Source organism: Ochotona curzoniae, unplaced genomic scaffold (assembly GCF_017591425.1).
Source record: "Ochotona curzoniae isolate NIBS_2020 unplaced genomic scaffold, NIBS_Ocur_1.0 contig_908, whole genome shotgun sequence".
NCBI lineage: Eukaryota > Metazoa > Chordata > Mammalia > Lagomorpha > Ochotonidae > Ochotona > Ochotona curzoniae.
Window position 1 is genome coordinate 20808104 of NW_024466607.1, and position 20090 is coordinate 20828193.

The 20090-nt window shown below is 46.0% G+C and overlaps 1 protein-coding gene across 2 annotated transcripts in view; it reads right to left on the reverse strand.

Annotated features, from left to right (window-relative positions):
- ARHGEF3 (Rho guanine nucleotide exchange factor 3) overlaps positions 1-20090 on the reverse strand; it is a 249310-nt gene that overhangs the window by 149228 nt on the left and 79992 nt on the right. Inside the window, exon 1 of one of the 2 annotated variants that reach the window (XM_040994678.1) lies at positions 17473-17888. The exons of the other annotated variant lie outside the window; for it this stretch is intronic. Coding sequence (XP_040850612.1) covers positions 17473-17523 — 51 coding nt within the window. The 5' untranslated portion in view covers positions 17524-17888. Of the gene's footprint in view, positions 1-17472; positions 17889-20090 lie in introns of those variants that run through there. 2 annotated transcript variants of the gene reach the window in all.

Below are 20090 nucleotides of genomic sequence, written 5' to 3' on the forward strand. Positions count from 1 at the left end.
CTTACACAGCCAATGGGCTCCATGTATCCCATCTCTGCTTAAATAAACACGACGGTCCCTTGCTGATTCTTGGTGTTATCCATCATGTCAGCACTCTCAAACTCAACTGTTGAAGTTTGGTTTATTGACGGTATTCTCTGACTGCATGAAGGTGGCTCCTTCCCTCCCTTCTCCTTTCTTGCTGAGATTTATAGCAACTGCCTTTTAAGAATCCACTGCATGCTGGGTGTTTTACATGTATCATATACAAACTTCACAGCTAGCCAAAAAGAAAAAGTGACCACCCATGAGAATACAAAGGCTTAAAGAGTTCATTCATGACTTGACTGAAGCAATCTATGAGTATTTGGACAAAATCAAGATTTCTTCTCAGATCTGGCTACCTGCATAGCAGATGCTGCCAAACCACATTCTCTTGGCAATTGCCATTCCCCGAAACACATGGAGTCCAGAATCAAAACTGGTATTTGATACACTGTTAGTATTTAGTCTTCCTGAAAATAAGTTCAGAAAAAGCAGAGTTACAGAGAGAGGGGAAGAAACAGAGTAAGTTAGAGGTCTTCCATCTACCAGTTCACTCCCCAAACGGCCACACAACAGCTGGGTGAACAGGCTGGAGCCCTGTCAAATGCCTCTCCTCCTCCTTCCATCTTTACTCCTCTCCACTCCTCTCCTCTCACCACCTCCCAACACACACATACACACATCATTTAACTCTGCCTTTCAAATAAATATTTTTCAAAAATGCTACTTGGGGTGATCACATCCCACACCAGAGGGCTAGGGTTTGAGTCTTGAATCTATTTCTGATTCCAGCTTCCTGCTAATGTACACCTTGGGGTTAACATTTGATAGGCCAAACAGTTGGGTGCTTGCCAACCACATGAGTTCCCTACTCCTGGTTTCACCTTGCCCAGCTTCAACTGTTGCAGACAATTGGGGGGAATGAGCCAGTAGATGTAAGATGATCGATTGATCTATCTATCTATCATCCACCTACCTATCACTGTCTTTTTTTCTCTATACTGTTCAACTAAAATAAAAATTAAAAAACACTTTTAGGTGTGTCTTCTTTAGTACAGTGCTTACTAGGAATCTTAAGTTTCAGGTTCCCCTACGGCAGAACCTGTAGGAAAGACTTGAGTGTAAGCTGTTTACTTGGGATACCTTCTGGGAAGAACTGGTGCAAGTAGGAAGTGAGACAGGCTCAGGAAGGAAACCAATAGAGGGTGCGGACCAGCTGGCTACAGCCTTGGGCAGCTGCAGTTCCCACCCATGGTGGAGAGGGAAAGAACCCCAGAGAGTGGATGTAAAACACAGACCATAATAATGTTCTCCTGACCCCAACTCCATCCCCTCAGGGATGGCAAGTTAGCTGATGTGGCTGGAAGCCCTGCAGAGATAAGAGACCACAGGAAGTCACTGGTATGAAAAGGGGATCCTATGTGGATGGTACCTGAGGTGACCTAGCCAAAAGTTTGGGACCCTAGTCCAGCATCAGATCTCACACTGAGTCCGTCACTGTGTTTTATTGAGTGCACCAGGAAGAATGGCTCAGATGGGGACTACTTCACTTTAATATCTCGCTATTGTTCAACAACCTGTCTTCCACTTCCAGTGTCAGGGGCTCAGGTAGCAGCTTGCACGTGGAACATGGATACATCGGTCTCTAGCTAGTTAGCTTATTCACTTAGGGTTTTGCACTTTTACTTATGTTCATATTAAACATACTGGTTTTCTGCTGACCAAGGTAATTTTTTTTAAAGATTTATTTTTATTATTTTTTTATTGGAAAGGCGGATAGACAGAGAGGAGAGATAGAGAGGAAGATCTTCCGTCCGATGATGCACTCCCCAAGTGAGCGCAACGGCCGATACTATGCCGATCCGAAGCCAGGAGCCTCTTCCGGGTCTCCCACGCAGGTGCAGGGTCCCAAAGCCTTGGGCCGTTCTCGACTGCTTTCCTGGGCCACAGGCAGGGAGCTGGATGGGAAGGGGGCTGCCGGGATTAGAACCAGCGCCCATATGGGATCCCGGGTGTGCAAGGCGAGGACCTTAACCACTTGCACCACCGCACGGGGCCCCAAGGTAATGTTAATTTCCCCCTTTAAGACAAATAGAAGGGAAGACTACTTCAGAAAAGCAAGTCTTTTTCAATATGAAGGGTTAAAATGGTAAAAGGTTATTTGCAATTGGGTGTGGTTTAATGTGCACTCTTTTTATGCAAGTTTCTCCTTACAACAAAACAACGGTCATGGCAAGCACAGCAAAAACCACTCTGGCTGCCTTCCCTTAGAGGCCTGAAAAGGGACCCTTTCTTTTTCCCATTCTTTATGGGGAGGATCTGAGCCACCCCAGCACTGTTGTAAGCCTCTGTCTGCCCAATCATGGATTAAAAATGAAATTCCTATCTAGCAGCTCTAACTTTAGCCTCAGGAAATGGGAGTGCATGAGGGGACCCGAAAGGGTCAGCCTTGCTTTGTTTCAGGATGGGCACCTTATCTTTCCTTCAACTTCTTCCTTCCTCTTTCTGGGAGGGGTCCAGAGAGGTTGAGTTTGGGGAATAAGTGGGAAGTTGGGCCCACTAGACCTGTTTCCTGGTTGGCTGTGCAGGAGATCTCACCCCATGGTGTACTCACCCTCCTGGCTCACGACTTTATGTCATAGTTTTCAAACTGAGTGATGCCTGCTCTTGGATGTACTACAGAACAGATGTTTCCATCATGAAAATCCCCTAAAGGAAAAATGGACAGACTCCATGTTGCAAAAGCTAGACACCTTGATTGCAGATAGGAACGGCCCCTATGAGTTAAAGCTTGGATTGTTTCCTAAAGCCTCTAGCTGCACGTTTCTCTAGCTTTTTCCCAGCGCACTCAATTTGAGAGATCTGTTTAACACGTAGCACCAGACACTGCTAAGTTATAACAAGCATTCTTTTCCTCACGTCAAATCCATAGGTTGCACGCCAGAGCAACTAGGGGAATGAGCAGGACTGAAGCTGTCATCTATCTTTTTATTTACTTATTTTAAGTGATTAAAAGGCAGAGAGATCAAGATGGAGCAGGCGGGATTGGGAGGTATGAAGATAGAGAGAATTGATGTTCACTCCTGAAATGTCTCAACTGGCGCTGGGCAGGTCAAAGCCAGAAACCTAAAACTCCATCTAGATTGTCCACATGGGCGGCAGGGTCTCAAGTATTTGAGCCAATACTGTTGCCTTCTGGGTGTATTAGCAGAAAGCTAAGTTGGAGGGGAGGAGCGGGGACTCAAACCCAAGTATTCCAACATGAGCATTCCACACAGGGGCTCAATGAACTGTACCACAACAGCTGTCTCTACCCTATTAATTATCTTTAAAGGTCATCCAACCAGCTGTGTGACCTCAGACATTTCACTTTCCTTCTCCAGATCTCAGTTTCATTATCTGTAAACTGAGGGAAGAGGATCAGGTGACCTGTGAAGTTTTCCACTAACATTTTCTGCATTTCAGACACCATGTAGCCAAGGAGGTTGCTGGGTTGGGGCGAGATGTGGCGATGAGAATGGCAAAGCTTGCAAAAACACTTCCTAGAAGTACGAGAGCTCAACTGCCCTCAAATCACTAATTGCAATGACTCCACATGCCAGTGATATTTTTGAAACATAAAGTCTGTGGTCTGGCCCCAGCATAGCTCAGGAATGTGGCAACAACAAAGTGATTCACAAACACTGAATGAATAAAAGCCCTTTGGTTGAACACTGAGGTCAGGACCAATGACCAATAAAAGCAGACAAGGATAAGAAAAGAGAAGAGGGGGAGCGATCAAGGGAGAAGAAAAAGCACACAAGTACCTGTGCACATAATGGAGTCTTGCTACTGGTGGTTGCTAGGCTTTGTGAAGTTGCCATGAAGACTGAATTAGTGAACCCTGAACCATCGCTCTTAGGGGAAACATTCCTGTGACCCTCTTGTTATAATATTTTTGCTACCCAATTAATGCGCAACTGTGTCTTATGTGTGTGTTTGCACTAAAGGTGTCTGATGCACAATGTTGACTCAGCAATGTCAAACTCACAACCAGCAACACCATACTCATCCCTGAATGGAGTGCATTCTCTGGAAGGCACATCACACATAGCTTCCTTGTTCGGGAAACACTCCACCACATACACAATCATCACTTTAAATAGTGAACGTACCGACGAAATGTACACAACAGAAAAGAGTGTGGTACGACACTAACCACAAGAAGGGTTACCTGCTTCCGGCTCAGCAGCACACTCCTCTCTTTCTGAGCCTGTCTGTGAGGGATGGCCAGATTGCTCTGAGTACCATACATTCTAGACCTAGCACATTCACATATGTATAGAATCTGTGAACAATGAGGATCTGTAGCATGTACATATATGCACATATGCATACATGCACATACATGTGTAAATAGTAGAGAGTGTGTGTGTGTAGAGAGAGAGAAAAGTAAAAACAAAATGTAGTGCAGAAAATGAGGAAACATATGTTTCACCAGACAGGCCTCCACTGGGGCTCAGGGTGGAGCTGCACCCTCTATCACTTCCTTAAAAACATTTTTTTTTCTTATTTGAGAGGCTGAAAGATAGACAAATGAGAGAGAGCTCCCTTCTGCCAGTTCACTCTTTAAATGTCTGCAAGGGGTGGGATTGGGGCAAAACTAGAGTTGAGGGAACTCTGTGTAGGCCTCCCACATGGACAATAGGGACCCAATGATTCAAGTCATGCTTACTGGCTCCTAGGTCCACACTCATGGGAAACTGGAATCCAGGAGCTGGAGTCACCTGGATGGAACGCAGGTACTCTGACATGGGATGGATGCAGGTGCCGTGCCTTAACCATTAAACCAAACACCCACTGCTGCCAAGCCCTTATTAGTCTGGTAGACACAAAGATCCTCCAGTCAGGACTGTTTGGGTCAACTGCAGGACCCAAAATGAGGGTTGGTGTGAGTATGTGTGGAGGCGAGGGGTGGGAGACATTTTGTTCATAAAGTGTTGGGTTAGAAGACAACAGCACAGCCTTGAGCCATGCATGTGGCCCATACTGAATGTTAGACCCTGAGCAGTTGTGCAGGTCAAAGACTGAAGCCAGCCCTAGCTCGAGGCTGACAGGGAAGCCTGAGTCATATGACAGCATGTGAACTGGCCAGAGAAGGCAGTCCAAATTTACACACCATGCTTGTGTGCTCCAAACCGCAGCATACAGCTCATTGCCTTAGACAGGCTTTGCTCTGAACACAAGCTCCAGGTTAGGTCACTGAGAAAAGTCCCAAGACCCCACATTCTAGCAAACACCATAAAAACCAAAACAGCTACATGGACAGTCTCTTTCAAAAGCAAAGGACAATGTCCCTTGAGGTAAAGACTTTTCCTGAATTGCATACAGAATCTCTGAGGTAGGGAATGGAGGTAGAGGCGATGGTTTGAGAGGAGTTACAACAAAATGTAAATTCTCACCTTCAGCCGGGAGAAGTTAAAACATCTGAACCTAGGAAGGGCTAGAGAGCTGGAGAGAGGACTGAGGCTGGAGCTTGCACCTTGAAGCCTCCAGTCAGGCTGAGAAAGAGCAAGATTCAGGGCCCCACCTTCAGGGAGATACCCTGGGGTAAGCTTGGCATGCAGAGACCTGTCCGTGAAGACACAGGATATTGCCAACAGTGCAGCATAGGGACTAATAGAAAGAGCCACCAGTGGGAAAATGAGGAAGAAGCCATGCACCAGCATTCTCATCAGTCAAAAGACATCCACCAACCCATGCCTCCCTTTCATGCATACAGCTCCCAGAGCCTGGCAGTACACCTGGCTAGGCAAAATGCACACCAGTTCCAGCATGGCTCACTCATGCCTCCCACCTGACTCACCTCAGAGTGGGGGCATTTGCTTTCCTAGAGTTTATTACTGACCAATAAACAAACACACGGGGTCTCCCTGCCTCCAGACCCATGAGTCTTGCACTGTTTGTCTTCAGAACCCCTTCTATTAAATTCATGATAGCCTCCCAAAATTTTTGCTTATGTAGATTACACCAATGAGTAATTACAAGAAACCAAAATTGGGAACTTCAAAAATAGTCATTCTTTTAAAAAATGAACATATTGCTTTGAATCTCATCCTCATATTTTATTATTAACCATATTGTCCAAAACGCAAAGAGAGGCAATGCTTTCTACGTCATAAGTTCTCTTCCATGCCAGGCTGCACGGCAGACAGCTGGACTCATGTCTCACTCCTACCATCCGTGGACTGTGATTTGCTGCTTTGCTCAACACATTACAAAGAAAACATCAAGTTATGTAAATGGTTGTTACCCGTTAGGTCTCAGGGATATCTATAGATCCTCAGGTTGCATTTTGAGAACCACTGTTGCATCGCATCCCTCCACTCTGCCTCTTGCAAATACAATCATGTCATTTCCTGTTTCCTTCAAACTCTCAGTGTGTGCCAATGGCTCAGAGAGTTAAGTCTAAACTTGGTTCAGGAAACCCTTCCCATCTGGCCCAGTCCAGGCCTGCCCAAACTCCATGGCTGCCCTGTTTTGATAGACAGAATACTCTCGCCCACCACTGTCTACACATGGATGCCTGAACCTGCTCTGCTTGTTCATGCCTTTGAGCTTTATCCTTTCTCCTGCCAGAAGGACTCCTATGCATTCTTTACAACTCTGCCTGCTGGTCCCCTTCTCTAGGAAGCCTTACCAGATCCACCTCTTAGAGAAGCCTTTTCAGGGCATCTGTTTTTTTGGGAGTAGGTCTTACAAATGATGGTATTAAATCCTAAAAGGCATCTCCTACAATAAGAAGTAGACCTTTCAGCACCCCAAACAGCTTTTCTTCCCCCAGGAAGCTATCGCTATGATCATCTCCTATTGTATTCTTTCAGAGTTGCTGTGGACATAAATAAGCAAATCATTTGTTTTACTCAAACACTAACAAATCACCTGTAATTTTCTACACTTGCTTATCAGGGTATCTTAAAAAGGGGGGCGGGGGAGGCTTAATTACGTCAATGAAAGTGGGATAAAGGGAGATCTTCTGTCACCTGTTCACTCCCCAGATGTCCTCAATGGCCGTAGCTGCGCTAGACAAAAGCCAGGAGTTTCATCCAGGTCTCCCACAACAGCAGCAGGGGCACGAGTACTTGGACCATCTTCTACTGCCTTTCCTAGGCCATTGTCAGGATTGGAAATAGAGCAGCCATTGCTTGAACTAGAGCCCATATGGGATGCCAGCACTGCAGACAGCAGGTTTAACTGTTATGCCACAATGCTGGCTCCAACAGGATATCTAAGAAAACTTCCATGACATCAATTTTAAAAAATGGCTTCATTTTTTTAATAGCTTCAAGTTTCATCTGTAAACACGCCAAAACTTACTTACAGCAGCCCTTGCTGACTGGGAGTGCATGTGATTGCTAATCTGCAGCTGAACAAAAACCCATCTACTACATGCATGACAAACTTGGCAGCATGCACATCAAGGAAAGGAACCAGTGGAACTGAGGAAGTTGGTACGTGTGATTGTGATAACCTTGTCGTACTGCCCTCCATAAATCCTGATTTAATTTGTGCTCTCTCTGGGCATGCATGAGAGACTGCTCTCCTTGCCAAATTATGTCACCCAACCTTTGCATCTCTGCCAACATGGAGTGAAAAATGATGCCTTGGTCAAGTGAAACAGCTATTTCTCTAAGATGCTCAAACCTCTAGAGCTGTGCTATTCAGCACAGTAGCCACGAGGCACATGTGACTGCTGGAATGCACATTTTAATAAATAAAGATGGGACCAGCATGGTAGCCCAGTGGCTAAATTCCTCACTTTGTGCACGCCGGGATCCCATATGAGTGTCAGTTCATGTCCCAGCTGCTCCACTTCCAATCCAAGTGTTTGGGCCCCTGCCACTCTGAGGGGGATCTGGAAGGAGCTCCGGGCTTCTGGCTTCAGCCTGGCCCAATTATGGCCATTGCAACCATGCAGGAAGTGAATCAGCAGATAAAGCTCCTCTTCTATAACTCTGACTTTCAAATAAACACATAAATCTTAGACACACACATACTTCACATTGGAGTACCTGGGCTCAATATCCAGCTCCACTCCTGGTTCTAGCTTCCTGATAATATAGACCCTGGGAAGCAGGAGGGTGGATTACATACTTGGGTTCTTGCCATTCACCACAGGAAGCCTGGGCCGAATTTCCAGCTTCTGGCTTCATTCAGCCTGGTCCCTTTCTGGCTGTCGTGAACAACTGGTGAGTGAGCCAGCAGGGAGCCCCGCCTTTTTCATGGGTGGTCCACAGTATGCATCAGTGAGCACAGTGTCCTGTGGAGTCCCGGATCAATCATTTTGTCTCTTCACATAGCACTACCTGCAGTCTTTCTTGCTATGAGGAGAGCAGAGTCTCCAGTTTCTACTCACCCTTCTCCGCCAACAGACAACAAAAGGAGAAAGGGCTACGGTGACCCTGCTGGTGAAGGGCCTACCCTGACACTAAGCAGTCCACTTTCCACCTGGGCGGCCAAAGGCAGGAACCAGAGGGCATCACTGACCCAAGCAAGCACTGACTTCCTGGTGACTGCTGAAACAATGCATCAGAGAACAAAGTGCCTTTGAAACTAAGAATAGAAGAATGGCTCCAAATAGGCTCTCCAGGATGCTGTGAGAACAAATACATCGCTCTCACCCCTGATCCACCTTCCATGCTTGGCTGAAATATCCCAGGCAAAGATCCTAGCAGTCTGTCTCCAAGTCCCAGAATGAGGGCTCATCCAGAGCAAACAGGTGACACAGACTGGGACCCTCGAGGTCCACCCCCATGATGGTGCTACAGTCAACATGTCGCTTGTATGTTTCTACTCTCCATGTCTGTAGCCTCCAATAGGAGGGACAAGAAAACTCAGATTTCTAACATGATCCATAAGACCGACAGGCAGAATGAGCGTTGTTCTCAAAAGATGCCCAGGGCCCAGCGCGGTTGCCTAGTGCCTAGAGTCCTTGCTTTGCACACATCGGGATCCCATATAAACACCAGTTTATGCCCCAGCTGCTCCACTTCCCATCCAGCTCCTGTTTGTGGCCTGGGGAAGTAGTTCAGGATGGCCCAAAGCCTGGCATGAAGACCTGGAAAGAAGTTCCTGGCTCCTGGCTTTGGATTGGCGCAGCTCCGACCACTGCAGCCACCTGGGGAATAAAACAGCGTATGGAAGATCTTCCTCTATGTCTTTCCTCTTCTCCATATATCTGACTTTCCAATAAAAATTAAATAAATCTTTAAAAAAAAAAAAGATGCCCAGGAAATATCTAACTGTATCAGACACAAGCCATCTGCTTGGGTGAAAATAACAGTATAATTAGCTATGTGCCTCTGGGAAAGTGAACTAACCTCTCCGGGTCTCAGTTTCATAATTTATAACATAAATAGGTTAGACACTATGGGTTTTCCTATCCCAGACAGTCTAAGAGTTCTGTGGTCCTAGCACACACACACATCCTTCAGCCCCAACACTTTCATCTTCACTGTCTCATTCATTTAGAAAACATATATTGGGCAGTTACTACAAGTCATACTCTAAAGCTGACCCTGGTGTACAAATGTGAAAAAATAATCTTTCTTTTTGTTAGAGAAGGAAAGAAAAGAGAGAGGAGGTTGGCTGAATGAGAGTAGAGGCGGGTTTTCAAAAAATATTTATGTATTTGACAGAGTTATGGGCTTGGTGCAGTAGACTAGTAGCTAAACTCTCACCTTGCACACACCAGGATCCCATGTGGTTGCCAATTCATGCCCCGGCTGCTCCACTTCCCATCCAGCTCCCTGTTTGAGCCTTGGGAAAGCAGTAGAGACTAGCCCAAAGCCTTGGGACCCTGCACCTGCATGAACGACCTCGAAGAAGCTCCTAGCTTTGGATCAGCTCAGCTCTGGCCCTTGCAGTCGCTTGGGGAGTGAATCACTGGGTGGGAGATCTTTCTCTCTGTTATCTCCTTCTTTCTGTAAACCTGACTTTCCAATAAAAATAAATCTTTTAATAAAAGGAAAGAAAGAAAAAGGTCAGAGTTATATAGACAGAGGGAGACACAGAGATCTTTCATCCACTGCTTCACTTTCCAGAAGGCCACAACAATCTGTGTCAGGTCAAAGTCAGGAGCTTCTTCCAGGCCTCCCACTTGGGTAGCAGGGGCCAAGCACCTGCAACATCCTCTGCTCATTTCCCACATACTGTAGCAGGGAGCTGGATCAGAAGCACCTCGGTTGTCAGTGTCCTAAGTGGTGCCTTTTCCTGCTATTCCACAACACCTGCTTCTAGAACACAGTTCTTTACCCGGGCCCGTGAGCTTGCAAGGAGACCTTCATATCTGCACGCACTTTGTCCAAAAAGAACACTAAAAAATGCACATGACCTCAACAAAGCTGAGGGCAAAACTGTGAGGCTAATTCCCATGCCCAGTTCTTGGCAGGTGTGGGTATTTAAAGAGTTGGCACCAGAAACAGTCCACAAAGTGTGTATGGGAACACACAAGACTTTGATCTCAGGCCTCTTGGATGCAAAGCCTGCCTCTCCCTCCGACTTCACTGCGATCTCTGCACACGGTTGCCGCTTGCTGCTGTTTCCAGCAACCCTACCCTTGCTGACCCCAAAGCATTAATGAACATTTAGCAATGGGTGATGGGATTACACTTAGTGCAGTAGGGATCCACACAGAATTGGAAGGACCAAAAGAGATAACCCATGTGAAATATTCACCACCACTAACAACAAGAGAAGCACCCCAGCAGGCAGTCATTCAAGCACACTTACTTAGGAGCCAGTATACACCAGGCCTTGGGTCCTCATCACCTCCATCCTTTGTTGCTGCTCTATTTATAACCCAGCCCACCACAGCAGAGTACTCCATATAGAAACTATTCCTCTTCTGATGCAACTCTCTGCCAATATACCTGGAAGACCACAGATGACAGCCCAAGTACTTGGGTTCCTGTCACTTGTATGGAAGACCCAGGCGGAGTTCTTGGCTCCTGGCTATGGTCTGGTCCTGACCTGGCTGCTGTGAACATTTGTGGAGTGGACCAGCAGGTGGACGAAAGATTCAACCCACCCACTCTGAGCATAGGTCTGAAGAGATATGGCATGTCTCTGCCTGCTCCCGTAAGGCTCCTGACTGCCGCAAGTACAGACAAGTGAGGGAAGCCCTGTGGCACAGACCACCTCAGCTGACCCGTATAAGCATGAACATAAAAATAAACACTCAATATTACTTGCTGCTGGGTTTAGGAGTGGTCGTTACTCAACAAAGTCTGACTGAGACCATATCCTTTAACCCACCTGCAGAGACTACAAAGACAGTGGCTGTGGCTTCTCTCTCTTCTGACTGAGGTGGGATTTCACAACTGAGGTCATATGGTGGCTTATTTTCTCAAGGTTGGCAATATCCTGCTCAAAGATTGTATGTTTTGGCCACTGTGACATTCAACATAGCACCAGGCACAGGGGCTTGGTCCTCAGGCACTGCCTGAGCCATGATGACATGGACTCACGGATCGTCGCAGCAAAGGAGCAGGATCAGTATCAACTTGCACCATGGATGTTCAAGTCCACTGTCTAAGTGCAGGAAATGGATTCTCGGGGTGACACAGTACCATCTTAGACCACTTGTGGAAAACTTGTATGTGTTTATTATAATGAGTTTTAGGAAACACATTTCATGCCTGTAGTATCAGGACTATTACTGTAGAGGATGAGCCTAAAAAATTTTTTTAAAACAATGAGGCACCGAGCCCGGCACGATGGCGCAGTGGTTAAGGTCCTCACCTTGCACGCCCGGGATCCCATATGGCTGCCGGTTCTAATCCCGGCAGCCCCCTTCCCTTCCCATCCAGCTCCCTGCCTGTGGCCCGGGAAAGCAGTCGAGGACGGCCCAAAGCTTTGGGACCCTGCACCCGCGTGGGAGACCTGGAAGAGGCTCCTGGCTTTGGATCGGCATAGCATCGGCCGTCGCACTCACTTGGGGAGTGAATCATCGGACGGAAGATCTTCCTCTCTGTCTCTCCTCTCTGTCTATCCGCCTTTCCAATAAAATAAATCTTAAGAAAAAAAACCAATGAGGCAGGTGTTTTGGCAAAAAAGGTTAATCCAGCTCTTGGGACACCCACAGCCCATATCAAGTGACTTTTGGCCATTCTGCTTCAGATCCAGTTTTCTGTTAATACACCTAGGACAGAAGCCAAAGATGGGTCAAATATCTGGGTTCCTGTCACTCAAATCAGAGACCTAGATGGAGCTTGTAGCTCCTGCTCTGGCCAAGTTCAGCCCTGCCTATTGTAGGCATCTGGAGAATGAACCAATGAATGGAAGATCTCTCTCTCTCTCTCTCTCTCTCTCTCCTCCTTTTTCTCTGTCACTCTGCCGCTCAAATTAAGAAATAATTCTTTAAAAGTTAAATAAAATCTTAGCAATTTAAACACAAAGTCAGTGAACAGGTGATACATAGGCATGGAGACATGAGCCAAGTTTAGAAACTGCTGCTTCATCCCAGGTCTCCTTTTCCTCCAAATCACATGCACAATTATTGTGAGCATTTCTTTTTTAAAGATTCATTTATATATTTTGAAACTCAGAGTTACAGAGAAAGTAAGAGTGATAGGCATTAATCTTCCATCTGTCAATACAAAGACAGGAGCCAGGAGCTCCATCTGGGTCCCTCCCCCACAGTTTCAGAAACTCAAACACTTAGGCCGTTTTCCTGTGCTTTTCTAAGCTGTTAGCAGGAAGCTGGATCAGAAGCGAAGCAGATGGGATTTGAACCCAATGGCCATATGGATGCTGATATTACAGACAGTGGCTTCACCAGCTATGCCACAATGCTGGCCCCACCAGCTATGCCACAATGCTGGCCCCGTAAGCATTTCTGAACAGCAACAAGATATACCAATGGAAAGACTTCACAGATACTATTTTATAAACTCAAAATACCCTGTGAGGCAGGTACTAGCACCATTTTTCCTTTTCTCTGCCTTCCAAATAATTTTTTTAAGAACTCAGATCCTGGGACTTGACAACCTGAGTTTCAAACTTCCTGTTACTTATTTTGTGTCTTTGCACAAGTTCCTTACCCCTCTGGGCCTCAGTGACCTCATCTGCAGAATGGAGACGGCAACGGCACCTGCCATAAACTCCTATTCCTTGGTTCACTCTCCCAAATGCTGGGGCTGGGCCAGACTGAAACCAAGAACATGATTTCACCCAGGTCTCCCATGGGGTGGCAGGGGCCCAACTACTTGAACCATCCATCCCTTGCTGCTTCCCAGGTTGTGCCTAAGCAGGAAGTTGGAAACAGGAACAGAACCGGGCCTTGAACTCAGGTCCTGCAATGTGGAATGCAGGAATACCAACTGGCATCAACACAGTGTGTTGGGCCCAGCAACTACTGTCTACCATCTGTGAATGAATAGCTGGCATCAGGTTAACTGGCACCTAGGGAAGTTGAGCATTGACCTAGGTTAACTACAGAATCAAGTTCAAACTTCTGACTCCCAGCTCAGAGCTCTCATGGCTGCTCCAAGAGGAGTACTTCCGAGAGAACAGCTGGAGTTTATAGGAGGGATTTGGTAGGGTCTGCAAGAAGAGAGGAGAGAGGTAGTAGGGACTTAAGCTGGAAGTGAAGAGAAGTGGAGATGCACAAGACCACCAAACATTAGCAGGTGCCCCAGGGACATGCAGCAGCTAGAATACCAGGTAATATCACTTAGGAAAGTAGGGAAAGCACCAAGAGGCTTTTTTTTCTGAACTGATCCCAAGAAACTGGTCCACCCCTGCCAGCCTTCAGAACTGGTTTTCCCAAGTGACACCCACGTCGTCTATATTTAGATCCTAACACTACCAATTGTTTCTGTCTCAGTACACAGCTGGGGTCACCAGCTTGACCTTGCCTCCTCCGACTCACATGTCTGAGTATTCCATCAAGAGAGGTCTTTTCAAATCTGATCTGAATCAACTTCCCCTTCCATGGCTCTCCCATTTAGCATCCCCAGGCAAGCTGTAAAAACACGGCTGGGATAGGAACCGCAAGATGAAGTCTCAGTCTTCCATGGATTATGTTGTTTCCTTCCCTCCACACAATCACACAGGGTCCATGTTTAGCTCAGGACAGAAGATTCTGTGGAGCTCTGTTATTGCCAAGCCTGACAGACAAAAGATTCATTTCAGGAGTGACCACCAACACATTCAACAGTCAATACGATGTGGGGCACGCACCTCAGTTGGGTGCTGACCCTGCTAGGCTTAACATGAGTTATTTCTCCTAAGAAGGCATTGTTTGTTATCCCTATTTCCAAGGAAAAAAAGAAGAGATTGAGAAAGGTTGGTGACACATTGTGGATTTCACAGCTAGCAGGAAGCAAGTCACCAGCAACATGTGTCTGATTCTAGGAGCCACGCTCTTAACCACACACAAAGGGCCGTCTTGACCAAACCTAAAAACATGAATCTATGAAATCTTTCAAGGGTTTCCCTCCACATTCAGACAACATTTTGTCAAATTTTTGATTTTAGGAAATTCAGAGCTAACTCATCAAAATGTACTCAATAGCATCTTCAAGAATAATTACATTCTGAGTTTCAGTTGCTGTCTATGGGAAATGTGTGCTCAAAAACATTCATTAAATCATCCAACTTTGAAACAGGGCGGATGTGAAAACTATCTCTTATTTTTACTTGTTGTACAAGTAAGTATTTGCATAACATTGATTCAGATTAGAACTGAATTTAGAGACATCTCTGACAGGTTAGAGAAACTGAGTTCAGAGGTCACCGCTTTACTTACACTATCCGGATCACAGCAAACACCCAGGGTCTAGAGCACAAGTGTGCTTGCCAGCTGCACACAACAGGGGAGCTGGCAAGGGCTGCAACATTAAGTCATGACCTAGCGCTTAATGGCTAAGGTTGTTCTTTGTGGATCCATTGTTCTTGTGGATCTCAGAGTCTGAGATCTGATCTACCACGTCACAAGTTAGGTGACCATGGACAAGCGACTTATCTTCTCACAGCCTCACTTCGATCACTTTCAAAATGGGAAGCATCATAGTCAATCCCCACGGTATTATAAAGGTTTTATGAGCTAATGTTCGTGAGGAAAGTGCTTTTGTACTGATAAGCACTTAACAAGTGCTATTAACATATTGTTATTAACATTGCACTGATTCTAACATAAAATGAATCATTTTAAATGTTGTTAATTTCCACATCTCAAAGACTTAAAAATTATTTTTCAAATGAGCAGAGAGCTGGGTGTGTGAGTTGGAAAAAGGAAAGAGACAGTGAAATTACTCAAATCACATGAAAAGAGTAAAGATGTACTAGTACAATATGAGTAAAACTTAAAAAGTAACTTAATGATTGGAGAAAATATTTTCAAATCATCTATACGATAAAGGACTATAATCCAGAATAAAGAACTCCCAAAACTTATTAAAAAATACTTGCTCCAGAAAAGAAAAAGGATTTACACAGACATATCTTCAAATAAAACATACAAATGACTAAGAATACATATGAAATGATGTTGAGCATTACTAAAATCCTTAGAGAAATATAAATCAAAAGTATCATGACCTCCATTAATATAGTACTATAGAAAATGGAAAAGAACAAGTGCTAAAGAGATTGTGGAAAAATTGGAACCCTCGTGCACATAGGTGGAAACATAAAATTGTGCAGCCACTGTGGAAAAAAACAATTACTAGAAGATCCAGAAACATCACTTTTCAGTAGATGCCCAAATAACTGAAAGCTGGGCTCAAAGAGATGTTTGTATACACAGGTTCATAGCAGCATTATTCACAATAGCTTAACGTGCAAGAGGCAACAAAAGGGTCTATTGATGAGGAGATAAAATGATATATCTATACAATGATATATTATTTGGCCTTTAAAAGGAAAAAAAAATTTTTGACAGATGATACAACATGGATGAACAGGTTACTAAATGAAACGAGTTAAGAAGACAAATGTGGAAGGTTCCCAACAGAGGGTGGTTTAAAATTTTTCAACTCTGTAATGGATGAAAAGTAATACATAATTAGTAGAGGCCTTGATTTGACTCTGTAGACTAGCAATTTACGGGGCAATAATTCTGTTGTGATGCTAGGCAGTGACAGGAACCCATGGCTCCAACTGACCCTGTGAGTACAAAGACAAACACCAATGTTCTATAGCGCACTGTGTTGCTACACGGGGATACTTAGAAGGCTGAGTGTATTCAGCTTAATTTCAGCCTCATGCTACTTTCTACCCACAATAAGACTGATTGAGATGTAACCCACGGTAAGTTAAAGAAGCAAAGGATGGTGTGGTGAGGAGGAAACTGGAAACTATTGCTGAGTGAGGTAGAGTTTCAGTATTACAAGATGAAATGAGTTACGGAGGTGGATGGTGGTGACAACTGTACAAAAATATGAATGTAGGTAAGAACAACCAACTGCACACTTAGACACGGTTCAGACGGTGCCTTTTATGGTATGTGTATCTTATCCCAATAAATAATAGTAGAAGAACAACGTAGACCTGACACGGTCATGTGGTAAGAGCTGAACGAGGGCTCACAAAATGCAATCTCAGGAATGTGATTCTGATGAGAGGAATAGAGAGGAAAGAGAAAGCCATGGGCCTTTCCTTTGAAAATTAATTTTGACTTCTCTGACACTTGAACCATCCTCCCTGCAAGAAACAAATTGAAGGAATGGGGAGAGTAAGTTCCAGAGCCCCTATCCCTTCTTCAACCCTGAAAAACAACGTTTCCACTGGTTTCTCCCCTAAAATCACCCAAACCGGGCGTCCCTGATCCCTGCTCTCAATAAGTCTGACTCTGCGGCTCTTACCTGACTTTAGCTTCCCAATAATGAACACGTGCAAAACACTATGACTATGAAAACACTATGACAGGGAAACCCACAGAGAAGCTGCTCCAAGCAGAATGGACTGCTAATGCTCACAGCAGTCACCTTCCAATTCAAAGAGAAGACCACAGAGATCCATGTAGTGAATTTAAAAAAAAAAAGTTACAAGACAAAAGGCAGATGCAGGTTCTTTTTCCCCTTTCCCTTCCATAAGTGAAAAATGGACCTTATACAACAAAGTAAAAGCTAGCATCTCAGAGCACAGAGGTAACGACCCCTCCCCTCGTTCTCCACCCTCGCAGGGACCAGGAAGGCACTGACAGCAATGTCCACCTCTTAGCGTCCCATCAGCAGCAAGTACAACCCTCTCTGGTCTTCAACACAACCGCTTGGCAATCCTGATTCATATTAAATGCAGGCAGTACTTTTGGCTGCATCATCCAGGTGGTTTTAACAGCTGCTCCCTGCTCCATGACTTAAGACCGTTGCACCCTCCCACACTTCAGCCCCTGGCACCGCCCCGCGAGGCTTGGCTGGCAGCCAAGAGCCAGTCCCCACCTCCTCCCCTCCACAGGGAGCTTACCTGCGATGGGACAAAGAAGCAACACCACACCATGGGGCACTGGGACCTCATCCACCCGGACTCCCGGCTCCTAACTGCAGCAGAGCCCCGTGTTTGGGATTCTCCGAGCAGGGCTCAGCATAGTTTCCCTGAAGGAACTCCTCCCCACCACTTGGGCTGTACGACAGGAAGTGACAGGGGCCATCAGTTCCAAGTGTCAGAGAGCTGCACCAGCTGGGCACTCCCCACCTTGGGCGGATTCCTCATCTGCCTGCTGCTGTTCGCTGCCTGCTGGCATGGAAAGACACCATCAGAAACTCAGTTTCTAGTTGACAGTCCTCTCTGCCTTTCAGAAACAAACACTGCTTACCAAGTCCCCAACTACAGTCACATTGGGCACCCGGGGCAGCTCTCACAGATGTACTACTTCAAGTCTAGAACTTTGGGGAACCTCAAGGATGGTTACATGACAAAGCATCCCCCAGCAAAAGAGAAGCAGCAGGCAGGAGAGCTCGACGTGTTGTAAGAGCCATCAATAGCTCCCTTGAACTTCACTACAGCTAGCATCCCTGCCCAGGAGGCAGGGCTTGAGCACACTGAGTCCCAATTCAACAGCAACTACACCCATCCGTTACTTTCCTCTTTTGTCTTGAAAATCTGGCCTCTTCCTTTAGAGTCCTTTTAAGCCAGCTGCATCTGGAAACGTTCCTTTCAGCACTGGACGTGGGTGACCAGCGACCTTCCTGCTTTCCCCAGTCACTGTGCAGATCACTTGGGAACCGCACAGAATTTCACCAGCATAGAATGCCTTGCTCTGGTCTCTGCCATTGATAAAACCCTGACCTTCTGGATGGGGAGCACTGTTCCACAGTCAAGTACAAGGTTTCTGGTGGAAATCTACACCCGGTTCAGTCCTTCCCCACAAACTGGTCAGCACTCCTGCCCTCCTTGCCCGTTGCCTTTGGCAGTAGCAACAACTTCATTACCAAGACACCTGCCAACAAGCCCCTCAGGCCACGGAGCATCTGAAGGAAACATGAGAAGAACATGTTTCTCTTGGGGGGGGGAGGGAGAGCACTTTCCCCTTGAACTAATCCTAGAATGATTCAAGCTAACTTCCGGGGCAGGGGGCGGGGGGTTGGGGGTGGGAGGATGGCTGTGAATTGGAGAGAAGAACTGAAACCCGTGGGCCACAACCCTTCTTGGAAGAGGTGAGACTTCGAGGGTGCCAGGGGAAGACACAGGGCAGGAGGGAGAGCCAGCAGATGCTCAGGCAGGGAGAGAGGCACAGCCTGCAGAAACACGGCACAGATCAGGGCCTGGCCATTTCTTCTGACACCCCTGCTCTCACCAGAAACAAGGATGCCAGCGGGGAAAATGGTCATCACAAAGCAGACATCTCCAGGGGAGAATTTTGAAAAACAATTTTTCAAGACATGGCAGGGTTACAGAGAGAGGCGAAAAGACAGACACCTTCCATTTGCTGGTTCACTCCCAAATGGCTGCAACAGTCAGAGCTGAGCTGGTCAGAAGGCAGGAGCCAGGAGCTTCTTCCAGGAGAGGAAGATGGAGACACGATAGATTTGTGATCCACTGGCTCACTCCTCAAATGCCCACAACAGCCCAGTAGAAGCTGGGAGCTGAAAACTCCATCCAGATCTCCCAAGTGGGTAGCAGGGGCCCAGCTCTTTCAGGCACCACCTGCTGCCTCCCAGGGTATACACTAGCAGCAGAGCCGACACTGAAACTAGGGCCCTGCGCTATATGGGATGCGAACATCTCCAGCAGCTTCTTACCCATGTCCCAGGACTGCCCCAGTTTTAGAAATTATGAAAGTAATATTGCCCTTATGTAAATGCAAGCTATACAGAAAAATATAAAAGAAAACCTGAGTATTCCCAAAGGTCAGCTTTGTTTTTTCTCTATCCCATTTTCCAGAGGCACTGCTGTTAAGGCTGGATTTGAACAGGCAATCACAAAGCCAAACGGCTTTTGGAACACAGGGTAAGGTATGAGAGAGAAAAGGCCAGGGGGTCCAGGGTTTTCTAGAGTCCTTAGGTGACCAGACCTCACACTTATTTCAAGAAGAACCTTAAAGTCCAGGTTTTACTTAAAATCTCTCAAAATTTCAATGCTAGAAACTACTCATGCTTGCCAAAAGCACTAGACAGGAGGCCACACAACACAGTGTCTGGTCTAAGAGCCACAAGTTTACAATCTCTGATGTTGATCTCGATAAACATACATGAGTTTCTAGGAGTAACATCTCATTTATTTGTTCCATTAAAATGCAATAGTATCATTGTTCAACCACTTGCTTAAGATTTATTGATGTATTGAGGAACCAAGAAAAAGAGAGAGATCTTCTATCTGCTGGTTCACTCCCTAAACGGTTTCAATAGTCAAGTCTGAGCTAGAGAGGAAGACACGATGTTTCTTGGATGCTGACCCAAAGGGGACTTTGCAGATTTGAACCAACTGAATCTCAGAAAACTCAGCACAGCCTGGCACCAGGGCCTGGAAATGGTCAGAGTGGTCAACAGGAGAGCCTGTTGGGCTGACTGCAGAGCCCCTCTGTGTGCACACAGTCCCTAGCACAGATAATCAGAAACCTGCAGCAGGAAAGAAAAAAAAACTGA